The sequence below is a fragment of the Oncorhynchus masou genome, chromosome 32 (genome assembly GCF_036934945.1).
Source record: "Oncorhynchus masou masou isolate Uvic2021 chromosome 32, UVic_Omas_1.1, whole genome shotgun sequence".
NCBI classification, from domain to species: Eukaryota; Metazoa; Chordata; class Actinopteri; order Salmoniformes; family Salmonidae; genus Oncorhynchus; species Oncorhynchus masou.
Genome location: NC_088243.1, coordinates 5766332 through 5779368, shown reverse-complemented (window position 1 = coordinate 5779368; position 13037 = coordinate 5766332). Strand labels below are relative to the sequence as shown.

The window sequence follows — 13037 nt, the reverse complement described above, 5'->3', positions numbered from 1 at the left end:
TAGGAACTGGGTCATCAGAGCTCACACAGTAGTGTGTGTCCGTCGAATCAACATTTAAGTGAACCACCTCTTTATAGTTTAAAAGGTACATTTGAATAGAAATGTAAAACCAACAGGTCAAATACTGTACAATAGGCCTACCCTGACAAATGTACATAAACATGACTGTTTATACATACACACATACAATGTTATTAGCCCTCATGCTTTTTAAGAAGGTAAATAGGACAACACTTCCCAGTATGTATTGTGTTTCTTTAAAGCCGTAGGCTTTAAGTTGAGCAGTTTCTGCTTTCAACTTGTACATCAGACCCAATATTTACAAAGAACAATTTTTAGCATGGAGCTGAAGAATGAAAATAGTACACCCTTTGTTTGCTGGTGTTTCCCCCGTTTGGCTGAAATAACTTAATGTTGCTGTTTCTTGTAAGTCTCTATCAGTCTCTTACATCGACTGGGAGGGATTCTTCCCACTTTCCTTTACAGTACTGCTTCAACTGTGTCATGTTTGAAGGGCTTTCTTGCAGGAGTCATGTCTCCCCCACAGCATAGCCAGGATTCAAGTCAGCATAGCCAGGATTCAAGTCCCCCCCCCACAGCAAAGCCAGGATTCAAGTCCCCCCCACAGCCAGGATTCAAGTCCCCCCCCCACAGCATAGCCAGGATTCAAGTCCCCCCCCACAGCAAAGCCAGGATTCAAGTCTCCCCCACAGCATAGCCAGGATTCAAGTCCCCCCCCACAGCATAGCCAGGATTCAAGTCCCCCCACAGCATAGCCAGGATTCAAGTCCCCCCCCCCCCACAGCCAGGATTCAAGTCCCCCCACAGCATAGCCAGGATTCAAGCCCCCCCCACAGCATAGCCAGGATTCAAGTCCCCCCACAGCCAGGATTCAAGTCCCCCACAGCCCCCCCCCCACAGCATAGCCAGGATTCAAGTCCCCCCCACAGCATAGCCAGGATTCAAGTCCCCCCCCACAGCATAGCCAGGATTCAAGTCCCCCCCACAGCCAGGATTCAAGTCCCCCCCACAGCCAGGATTCAAGTCCCCCCACAGCATAGCCAGGATTCAAGTCCCTCCCACAGCATAGCCAGGATTCAAGTCCCCCCCACAGCATAGCCAGGATTCAAGTCCCCCCCCACAGCATAGCCAGGATTCAAGTCCCCCCCACAGCCAGGATTCAAGTCCCCCCACAGCATAGCCAGGATTCAAGTCCCCCCCCCCCACAGCATAGCCAGGATTCAAGTCCCCCCCCCCCCACAGCATAGCCAGGATTCAAGTCCCCCCCACAGCATAGCCAGGATTCAAGTCCCCCCAGAGCATAGCCAGGATTCAAGTCCCCCCACAGCATAGCCAGGATTCAAGTCCCCCCCACAGCATAGCCAGGATTCAAGTCCCCCCACAGCATAGCCAGGATTCAAGTCCCCCCACAGCCAGGATTCAAGTCCCCCCACAGCCAGGATTCAAGTCCCCCCACAGCCAGGATTCAAGTCCCCCCACAGCCAGGATTCAAGTCCCCCCACAGCATAGCCAGGATTCAAGTCCCCCCACAGCATAGCCAGGATTCAAGTCCCCCCACAGCACAGCCAGGATTCAAGTCCCCCCCCACAGCCAGGATTCAAGTCCCCCCACAGCCAGGATTCAAGTCCCCCCCACAGCCAGGATTCAAGTCCCCCCCACAGCCAGGATTCAAGTCTCCCCCACAGCATAGCCAGGATTCAAGTCCCCCCACAGCATAGCCAGGATTCAAGTCCCCCCACAGCATAGCCAGGATTCAAGTCCCCCCCACAGCCAGGATTCAAGTCCCCCCCACAGCCAGGATTCAAGTCCCCCCCACAGCCAGGATTCAAGTCCCCCCACAGCTTTGACAGGATTGAGATGTGGGCTTTAACTCTGCCATTGCATAACCCTCCGTTTCTTATTTTTGAGCAATTCTGTTGTAGCTATGCTTGTGTGTTTTTGGATCATTGTCCTGTTGCAAGATCGATGTTCGGTTCAGTTTAAGCTTTTTGACAAAAGGCCTCACATTCTCCTCAAGAATTCTCTGGTACAATATATAATTCATTGTTGATTTAATGATGGCAAGCTGGCCAGGCCCCGAGGCAGCCAAGTAGCCCCAAACTATAATTCTACCGCCTCCATGCTTTATGGTTGTTATGAGGATCTTCAGTTCGAAGGCAGTGTTTTGTTTTTTGCCAAACATGGCGTCTGGTATTGCGGCCAAACAACTCCAACTTTGACTCATCTGTCCAGAGCAAATTGTTCCAGTAGTATTGGTCTTTAGCCAGGTGTTGTCTGGCAAACGTTAGTCATGTCTTGATATAATGTTTTGAGAGCAGAGTCTTCTTTCTTCCTGACCAAGTTTGTGCTGTCTCTTTCGGACAGTTGACTCATGCACTTCAACATTGTTTGTGAAAAGAGACCTGTAGATCCCTTGATGTTACCCAGGGGTTCTTAGAGAGAATATTTCGGTCAGCACTTAGGCTGAATTTGGTGGGACGACCCATCCTAGGTAGATTGTCAGTGGTCTGGAATTTTCTCAATTTGTAGATGATCCGCTGGACAGTGGAACGATGTACTGCACAATTGCTTGGAAATGGATGTGTAACCCCATCCCAGACTCATGGGCATCAAAAATCGTTTCTTCTGAGAGCCTCGGGTAGGTCTTTTGATCTTGGCATGAAGTGTTTACCAAACACGCAGATGGTTAAGACCCAACTAGACCAAGTTTCTAATCTTTATGGAAGGCTGGACCCTCCCAAGGTTCTCTCGAATGGTGTTCTAATCTTTATGGAAGGCTGGACCCTCCCAAGGTTCTCTCTAATGATGTTCTAATCTTTATCGAAGGCTGGACCCTCCCAAGGTTTTCTAATGGTGTTCTAATCTTTATGGAAGGCTGGACCCTCCCAAGTTTCTCACTAATGGTGTTCTAATCTTTATGGAAGTCTGGACAGTCCCAAGGTTCTCTCTAATGGTGTTCTAATCTTTATGGAAGGCTGGACCCTCCCAAGGTTCTCTCTAATGGTGTTCTAATCTTTATGGAAGGCTAGACCCTCCCAAGGTTCTCTCTAATGGTGTTCTAATCTTTATGGAAGGCTGGACCCTCCCAAGGTTCTCTCTAATGGTGTTCCAATCTTTATGGAAGGCTGGACCCTCCCAAGGTTCTCTAATGGTGTTCTAATCTTTATGGAAGGCTGGACCCTCCCAAGGTTCTCTAACGATGTTCTAATCTTTGTCACCTGTTTTGGTGCACCGGATTCCAATCTGAGACACGATATGTGATGGTAAAGGAAGGAGTGTAGTAACTTTTGCCACATAAGAAAATATAATTTATTTTAATTGCATAACATTTATGTAGTACCATTTTTTTGGGGGGGGGGGGGGTTATTTGTTCAATTGGGTTACCTTTATCAATGAATGTGGTGTGAATTTAGCTCCAAGTATGAGGGTGGACTTACTTTATCACGTGACTGTAGATCTCATAGCGAATGCAGCAGTAACAAGACAGTTGACTGAAATGGACATTCACAGATGTACAGAAGTATTCACAAAATAGACAGAGGAATATCAGGGCAGAATGTACAGTACGTATGTATTGACAGTGTTGTAAGTCAGTGGGAGAGGAGGACAGTTTGTATAAGTCCCTCCAGTGGGAGAGCAGAACAGTTTGTGTAAGTCCCTCCAGTGAGAGAGCAGAACAGTTTGTGTAAGTCCCTCTAGTGGGAGAGCAGGACAGTTTGTGTAAGTCCCTCTAGTGGGAGAGGAGAACAGTTTGTGTAAGTCCCTCTAGTGGGAGAGCAGGACTGTTTGTGTAAGTCCCTCCAGTGGGAGAGCAGAACAGTTTGTGTAAGTCCCTCCAGTGGGAGAGGAGGACAGTTTGTGTAAGTCCCTCCAGTGGGAGAGCAGGACAGTTTGTGTAAGTCCCTCCAGTGGGAAAGAATGACAGTTTGTGTAAGTCCCTCCAGTGAGAGAGAATGACAGTTTGTGTAAGTCCCTCCAGTGGGAGAGCAGGACAGTTTGTGTAAGTTCCTCCAGTGGGAGAGCAGGACAGTTTGTGTAAGTCCCTCCAGTGGGAGTGGAGGACAGTTTGTGTAAGTCCCTCCAGTGAGAGAGCAGAACAGTTTGTGTAAGTCCCTCCAGTGGGAGAGCAGGACAGTTTGTGTAAGTCCCTCCAGTGAGAGAGCAGAACAGTTTGTGTAAGTCCCTCCAGTGGGAGTGGAGGACAGTTTGTGTAAGGCCCTCCAGTGGGAGAGCAGTACAGTTTGTATAATTCCCTCCAGTGGGAGAGAATGACAGTTTGTGTAAGTCCCTCCAGTGAGAGAGAATGACAGTTTGTGTAAGTCCCTCCAGTGGAAGAGCAGAACAGTTTGTGTAAATTCCTCCAGTGAGAGAGCAGAACAGTTTGTGTAAGTCCCTCCAGTGGAAGAGCAGAACTGTTTGTGTAAGTCCCTCCAGTGGGAGAGAAGGACAGTTTGTGTAAGTCTCTCCAGTGAGAGAGCAGAACAGTTTGTGTAAGTCCCTCTAGTGGGAGAGCAGGACAGTTTGTGTAAGTCCCTCCAGTGGGAGAGCAGGACAGTTTGTGTAAGTCCCTCCAGTGGGAGAGGAGGACAGTTTGTGTAAGTCCCTCCAGTGGGAGAGAGTGACAGTTTGTGTAAGTCCCTCCAGTGGGAGAGCAGGACAGTTTGTGTAAGTCCCTCCAGTGGGAGTGGAGGACAGTTTGTGTAAGTCCCTCCAGTGGGAGAGCAGAACAGTTTGTGTAAGTCCCTCCAGTGGGAGTGGAGGACAGTTTGTGTAAGTCCCTCCAGTGGGAGAGGAGGACAGTTTGTGTAAGTCCCTCCAGTGGGAAAGAATGACAGTTTGTGTAAGTCCCTCCAGTGGGAAAGAATGACAGTTTGTGTAAGTCCCTCCAGTGGGAGCGAATGACAGTTTTGTGTAAGTCCCTCCAGTGAGAGAGAATGACAGTTTGTGTAAGTCCCTCCAGTGGAAGAGCAGAACAGTTTGTGTAAGTCCCTCCAGTGGGAGAGGAGGACAGTTTGTGTAAGTCCCTCCAGTGGAAGAGGAGGACAGTTTGTGTAAGTCCCTCCAGTGGGAGACGAGGACAGTTTGTGTAAGTCCCTCCAGTGGGAGAGCAGGACAGTTTGTGTAAGTCCCTCCAGTGGGAGACGAGGACAGTTTGTGTAAGTCCCTCCAGTGGGAGAGCAGGACAGTTTGTGTAAGTCCCTCCAGTGGGAGTGGAGGACAGTTTGTGTAAGTCCCTCCAGTGAGAGAGCAGGACAGTTTGTGTAAGTCCCTCCAGTGGGAGAGCAGGACAGTTTGTGTAAGTCCCTCCAGTGGGAGAGGAGGACAGTTTGTGTAAGTCCCTCCAGTGGGAGAGCAGGACAGTTTGTGTAAGTCCCTCTAGTTGGAGAGCAGGACAGTTTGTGTAAGTCCCTCCAGTGAGAGAGAATGACAGTTTGTGTAAGTCCCTCCAGTGGGAGAGCAGGACAGTTTGTGTAAGTCCCTCCAGTGGAAGAGCAGGACAGTTTGTGCAAGTCCCTCCAGTGAGAGAGGAGGACAGTTTGTGTAAGTCCCTCCAGTGGGAGAGCAGGACAGTTTGTGTAAGTCCCTCCAGTGAGAGAGCAGGACAGTTTGTGCAAGTCCCTCCAGTGAGAGAGGAGGACAGTTTGTGTAAGTCCCTCCAGTGGGAGAGCAGGACATGTTGTGTAAGTCCCTCTAGTGGGAGAGCAGGACAGTTTGTGTAAGTCCCTCCAGTGAGAGAGAATGACAGTTTGTGTAAGTCCCTCCAGTGGGAGAGCAGGACAGTTTGTGTAAGTCCCTCCAGTGAGAGAGCAGGACAGTTTGTGTAAGTCCCTCCAGTGAGAGAGAATGACAGTTTGTGTAAGTCCCTCCAGTGGGAGAGCAGGACAGTTTGTGTAAGTCCCTCCAGTGGGAGAGCAGAACAGTTTGTGTAAGTCCCTCCAGTGGGAGAGCAGGACATGTTGTGTAAGTCCCTCCAGTGAGAGAGCAGAACAGTTTGTGTAAGTCCCTCCAGTGGGAGAGCAGGACATGTTGTGTAAGTCCCTCCAGTGAGAGAGCAGAACAGTTTGTGTAAGTCCCTCCAGTGGGAGAGCAGGACATGTTGTGTAAGTCCCTCCAGTGGGAGAGCAGGACAGTTTGTGTAAGTCCCTCCAGTGAGAGAGCAGGACAGTTTGTGTAAGTCCCTCCAGTGGGAGAGGAGGACAGTTTGTGTAAGTCCCTCCAGTGAGAGAGCAGGACAGTTTGTGTAAGTCCCTCCAGTGGGAGAGGAGGACAGTTTGTGTAAGTCCCTCCAGTGAGAGAGCAGGACAGTTTGTGTAAGTCCCTCCAGTGAGAGAGCAGGACAGTTTGTGTAAGACCCTCCAGTGGGAGAGCAGGACAGTTTGTGTAAGTCCCTCCAGTGGGAGAGGAGGACAGTTTGTGTAAGTCCCTCCAGTGGGAGAGGAGGACAGTTTGTGTAAGTCCCTCCAGTGGGAGTGGAAGACAGTTTGTGTAAGTCCCTCCAGTGGGAGTGGAAGACAGTTTGTGTAAGTCCCTCCAGTGGGAGAGGAGGACAGTTTGTGTAAGTCCCTCCAGTGGGAGAGCAGAACAGTTTGTGTAAGTCCCTCCAGTGGGAGAGCAGGACAGTTTGTGTAAGTCCCTCCAGTGGGAGAGCAGGACAGTTTGTGTAAGTCCCTCCAGTGGGAGAGCAGGACAGTTTGTGTAAGTCCCTCCAGTGGGAGAGCAGGACAGTTTGTGTAAGTCCCTCCAGTGAGAGAGCAGGACAGTTTGTGTAAGTCCCTCCAGTGGGAGTGGAGGACAGTTTGTGTAAGTCCCTCCAGTGGGAGAGCAGGACAGTTTGTGTAAGTCCCTCCAGTGAGAGAGCAGGACAGTTTGTGTAAGTCCCTCCAGTGGGAGAGCAGGACAGTTTGTGTAAGTCCCTCCAGTGGGAGAGCAGGACAGTTTGTGTAAGTCCCTCCAGTGAGAGAGCAGGACAGTTTGTGTAAGTCCCTCCAGTGAGAGAGCAGAACAGTTTGTGTAAGTCCCTCCAGTGAGAGAGCAGGACAGTTTGTGTAAGTCCCTCCAGTGGAAGAGCAGGACAGTTTGTGTAAGTCCCTCCAGTGGGAGAGCAGGACAGTTTGTGTAAGTCCCTCCAGTGAGAGAGCAGGACAGTTTGTGTAAGACCCTCCAGTGAGAGAGCAGGACAGTTTGTGTAAGTCCCTCCAGTGAGAGAGCAGGACAGTTTGTGTAAGTCCCTCCAGTGAGAGAGCAGAACAGTTTGTGTAAGTCCCTCCAGTGAGAGAGCAGGACAGTTTGTGTAAGTCCCTCCAGTGAGATAGCAGGACAGTTTGTGTAAGTCCCTCCAGTGAGAGAGAATGACAGTTTGTGTAAGTCCCTCCAGTGAGAGAGAAGGACAGTTTGTGTAAGTCCCTCCAGTGAGAGAGAATGACAGTTTGTGTAAGTCCCTCCAGTGAGAGAGAATGACAGTTTGTGTAAGTCCCTCCAGTGGGAGAGGAGGACAGTTTGTGTAAGTCCCTCTAGTGGGAGAGCAGGACAGTTTGTGTAAGTCCCTCCAGTGGGAGAGCAGGACAGTTTGTGTAAGTCCCTCCAGTGGGAGAGCAGAACAGTTTGTCTGAGGGCTCCTGGGAACAGTATTTCAAAAGTAGAAAGAAAGCACATACACTCTCTCTTAGACTCCATGAACAGTTGGACACAATCCCATTGCAGCGTTCTCCTCGTGTCTTCTCCAGTCCTACGTCCCATCCCAAGGTGACGTCAGAAGCGCCCTCAGCAGGTCTCCCACGGTCCCGACGGGCTGTCGTCACGGTGACGGGCGCGGTCTGAAGGTTCTAGGTCGTATCATCATAGAGGTCTTCCTGAGAGAGTAGTAGTCTGAATCCTTCCAGCTGTACCATACTACACCATCAGGACCCAGCAGAGTCTTGGCTTTAGAGGAGTACCGTCCACCCTGGGGGAAAAAAACACACACACACAAACAAATAAATAGACTCCCACATCTGATGCAAATAACCTGTTTTTTTGTTTTGGGTGCAATTTGTGTGCACAGTGCATTCAGAGAGTATTCAGACACCGACGTTGTCCACATTTTGTTACGTTACAGCTTTATTCTAAAATTACACACAATGACATCACAATACCCCACAATGACATCACAATACCCCATAATGACATCACAATACCCCATAATGACAACGCAAAACAGTTTAAATGTTTTATTTTATTTCAAATGTATAAAAATAAAAACAATTTCGGAAATATCACATTTACATAAGTATTACATCAGTATTTGCTATGAGACTCAAGTTCATCCTGTTTCGGTTGTTCATCTTTGATATGTTTCTACAACTTGATTGGAGTCCACCTGTGGTAAATTAAATTGATTGGACATGATTTGGAAATGCACACCTGTCTATGTAAGGTCCCACAGTTGATAGGCATGTCAGAGCAAAAACCAAGCCATGAGAACGAAGGAATTGTTCGTAGAGCTCCGAGAAGACAGGGTAGTGTCGCGGCACATATCTGGGGGAAGGGTACCAAAACATTTATGCAGTATTGAAGGTCTCCAAGAACACAGTGGCCTCCATCATTCTTAAACAGAAGAAGTTTGGAACAACCGACACTCTTCCTAGAGCTGGCCGCCCAGCTAAACTGAGCAGTCGGGGGAGATGGGCCTTGGTCACTCTGACAGAGCTCCAGAGTTCCTCTGTGGAGTTGGAAGAACCTTCCAGAAGGACAACCATCTCTGCAGCACTCCACCAATTTTTTATTTATTTGATTGAACCTTAAGCAAGTCAGTTAAATTTAAATAAGAATTTTTATTTTTTATTTTTTTAAATACCCTAACGACGCTGGGCCAGTTGTGCACCGGCCTATGAGACTCCCAATCATGGCCAGTTGTGATACAGCCTGGAAACGAACCAGGATCTGTAGTGACACCTCTAGCACTGAGATGCAGTGCCTTAGACCGCTGCACTACTTGGGAGCCCATAAAGTGTCCAGACGGACGCCACTCCTCAGTAAAAGGCACATGACAGGCCGCTTGGAGTTTGCCAAAAGGCACCTAAAGGACTCTCAGACTATGAGAAACAAGATTCTCTGGTCTGATGAAACTAAAATTGAACTATTTGGCCTGAATTCTGGCACCATCCCTATGGTGAAGCATGGTAGTGGCAGCATCATGCTGTGGAGATGTTTATCAGCGGCAGGGACTGGGAGAATAGTCAGGGTCGAGGGGAAATATGAATGGAGCAAAGTACAGAGAGATCCTTGATGAAAACCTGCTCCAGAGCGCTCAGGACCTCAGACTGGGGCGAAGGTTCACCTTCCAGCAGTAGAATGACCATAATTTTTTATTTATTATATTTATTTATTTAACTGGGAAAGTCAGTTAACCTTTCTAGCGGGAACCCCTCGACAACATTCCGCTGAAAAGGCAGCGTGCAAATAACTTTTTTTATTTTGTTTTGAAATGTAACTTTCACTTTCAAGTCCAATGCAGCAAATGAAAGATAAACATCTTGTTAATCTACCCATCCTGTCCGATTTCAAAAATGCTTTACAGCTAAAGCACAACATATGATTATGTTAGGTCATAGCCAAGTCAAAAAAACACAGCCATTTTTCCAGCCAAAAATAGGAGTCACAAAAAGCAGAAATATAGGTAAAACTAATCACTAACCTTTGATGATCTTCATCAGATGACACTCATAGGACATCATGTTACACAATACATGTATGTTTTGTTCAATAATGTGCATATTTATATCCAAAAATCTCAGTTTTACATTGGCGCATTACGTGCAGTAATGTTTTGATTCCAAAACATCAGGTGATTTTGCTGAAATACTCATAATAAACATTGATAAAAGATACAAGTGTCATTCACAGAATTAAAGATAGACTTCTCCTTAATGCAACCGCTGTGTCAGATTTCAAAAAAACTTTACGGAAAAAGCATAATCTGAGAACGGCGCTCAGAACCCAAAACAGCAAGAAGAATATCCGCCATTTTGGAATCAACAAAGTTAGAAACAACACCATAAATATTCCCTTACCTTTGATGATCTTCATCAGAAGGCACTCCCAGGAATCCCAGTTCAACAATAAATTACTGATTTGTTCCATAAAGTTCCATCATTTATGTCCAAATAGCCACTTGTTGTTAGCGTGTTCAGCCCAGTAATCCATTTTCATGAGGCGCAGACACTTCATCCAGACAAAAACTCAAAAAGTTCCGTTACAGTCCTTTTGAAACATGTCAAACGATGTATGGAATCAATCTTTAGGATGTTTTTAACATAAAACATCAATAATGATCCAACTGGAGAATTCCTTTGTCTTCAGAAAAGCACTGGAACGAGAGGTAACTCTGCCGGGAGTGCGCATCATAAGACTCTGCCAGACCACTGACTCAAAGAGCTCTTATGAGCCCCTCCTTTATAGTAGAATTCTCAAACCAGGTTCTAAAGACGGTTGACATCTAGTGGAAGCTGTAGGAAGTGTGTCCCACTTCCTGGTTGGATTTTCTCAGGTTTTCGCCTGCCATATGAGTTCTGTTATACTCACAGACATCATTCAAACAGTTTTAGAAACTTCAGAGTGTTTTCTATCCAATACTAATCATAATATGCATATATAAGCATCTGGGACAGAGTATGAGGCAGTTCACTCTGGGCAAACTATTCATCCAAAAGTGAAAATGCTGCCCCGTATCCCAAAAAGGTTAAGAACAAATGTTTAATTTTAATGACGGCCTAGTGGGTTAACGCCTTGTTCAGGGGCAGAACGACAGATTTTGACCTTGTCAGCTCTACATGCCTCTAACCGCTAGGCTACCTGCCTCTAACCGCTAGGCTACCTGCCTCTAACCGCTAGGCTACCTGCCTCTAACCGCTAGGCTACCTGCCACCCCGTAAGCACACATCCAAGACAATGCAAGAGTGGCTTCCCGACAAGTCTCTGTATGTCCTTGAGTAGCCGAGCCAGAGCCCGGACATGAACCCAATCAAACATCTCTGGAGAGACCTAAAAATAACCCGACAGAGCTTGAGAGGATCAGCATAGACGAATGGGAGAAACTTCCCAAATACAGTTGTGCCAAGCTTGTAGCGTCATACCCAAGAAGAATCAAGTCTGTAATTGCTGCCAAAGGTGCTTCAACAAAGTACTGAGTAAAGGGTCTGAATACTTATGTAAATTTGATTTCAGTTTTTAGTATAGTTGCAAAAATAAAAAAAATAAAACTGTTTGCTTTGTCATTATGGGGTATTGTGTTTTGATTGTTTTGTTTTTTCTCTCAATGTCTGTAACGCTCCAGTAGGTATATCTCACTGGTCACCCCCAAAGCCAATTCCTCCTTTGGTCGTCTTTCCTTCCAGTTCTCTGCTGCCAATGACTGGAACTAATTGCAAAAATCTCTGAAGCTGGAGACTCACATCTCCTTCACTAGCTTTAAGCACCAGCTGTCAGAGCAGCTTATAGATCACTGCACCTGTACATAGCCTGTAAACAGCCCATCTATCTACCTACCTCATCCCCATACTGGTATTTATTTATTTTGCTCCTTTGCACCCCAGTATCTCGACCTGCACATTCATCTTCTGCCGATCTACCATTCCAGTGTTTAATTGCTAAATTATAATTACTTCACCACCATGGCCTATTTATTGCCTTAACTCCCTTATCTTACCTCATTTCCACTCACTGTATATAGGCGTTTTGTTTTGTTCTACTGTATTATTGACTGTATGTTTTGTTTACTCCATGTGTAACTCTGTGTTGTTGTATGTGTCGAATTGCTACACTTTATCTTGGCCAGGTCACAGTTGCAAATGAGAACATGTTCTCAACTAGCCTACCTGGTTAAATAAAGGTGTTCTCAACTAGCCTACCTGGTTAAATAAAGGTGTTCTCAACTAGCCTACCTGGTTAAATAAAATGTAACTAAATGTGGAAAAAGTAAAGCGGCCTGAATATTTTCTGTGTGTGTGTGTGTGTGTGTGTGTGTGTGTGTGCGCTACCTTGTAGTAGACTCCATTGAGGTTGGCATAGAAACACTGGTGGTACCACCAGCCAGCGTGTGAGATCTCAGCACAGATATCCCCCGTGTCTGGAGTACTGAAGTCCTGTTTATCATGGTACCAGCTGAACGAGTCCTCTACTGTCCCACTGTAGCCTGATACATGCAGCCGGTAGTGATTCTCCTCATCTTCAATACTACACACACACACACACACACACACACACACACACACACACACACACACACACACACACACACACACACACACACACACACACACACACACACACACACAGGAGAGTTAACACACTCACACATGCAGGCAGGTAGGATAAGGTGTGTGTGTTTTACTATACCTGAAGCTCTGGTAGAAGGCATGTTTGTGGTGATGTGTCCAGTCCTCCAGGTCTATCCTGAGGCTGTAGTCTCCCTGGGTGGACAGGTGGTGAATGTGTTCGTTCCCCAGCCAGTACTCAGACCTACAGGGGAGTCAGAGTTCTATTACAGGGGAGTCAGAGTTCTATTACAGGGGAGTCAAAGTTCTATTACAGGGGAGTCAGAGTTCTATTACAGGGGAGTCAGAGTTCTATTACAGGGGAGTCAGAGTTCTATTACAGGGGAGTCAAAGTTCTATTACAGGGGAGTCAAAGTTCTATTACAGGGGAGTCAGAGTTCTATTACAGGGTTCAATTATAGAGTCGGAGAACTAGAACTACAGTCAGTCTCATACTCAGATCTCACAACTAAACCACAACAAACTTCATTCAAACTACATTTCACACAATTTTTGCAAAATACTTTACAAACAATATATGCCATTTAGCTTTTATCCAAAGTGACTTACACTAATGCTTGCATATATTTTACATATGGGTGGACCCAGGAGTCAAACCCACTATCCTGGCGTTGCAAGTGCCATGCTCTACCAACTAAGGTACGGAGGACCACCCATACATAAAAAGAAACAACAAACTAACAGTAAAACTAACAAAAATATAAT

General features: G+C 46.8%; 1 protein-coding gene across 1 annotated transcript in view; it reads right to left on the bottom strand.

The window, feature by feature from the left end:
* The window catches only part of LOC135525499 (angiopoietin-related protein 7), a 62085-nt gene that overhangs the window by 15127 nt on the left and 33921 nt on the right, over nucleotides 1-13037 (bottom strand). Inside the window, exons 6-8 of the mRNA XM_064953171.1 lie at nucleotides 12394-12516; nucleotides 12036-12231; nucleotides 7677-7963 (exon numbers count right to left, since the gene is read on the bottom strand). Of these exons, the coding sequence (XP_064809243.1) occupies nucleotides 7817-7963; nucleotides 12036-12231; nucleotides 12394-12516 (466 nt within the window). The 3' untranslated portion in view covers nucleotides 7677-7816. The remainder of the gene's footprint in view (nucleotides 1-7676; nucleotides 7964-12035; nucleotides 12232-12393; nucleotides 12517-13037) is intronic.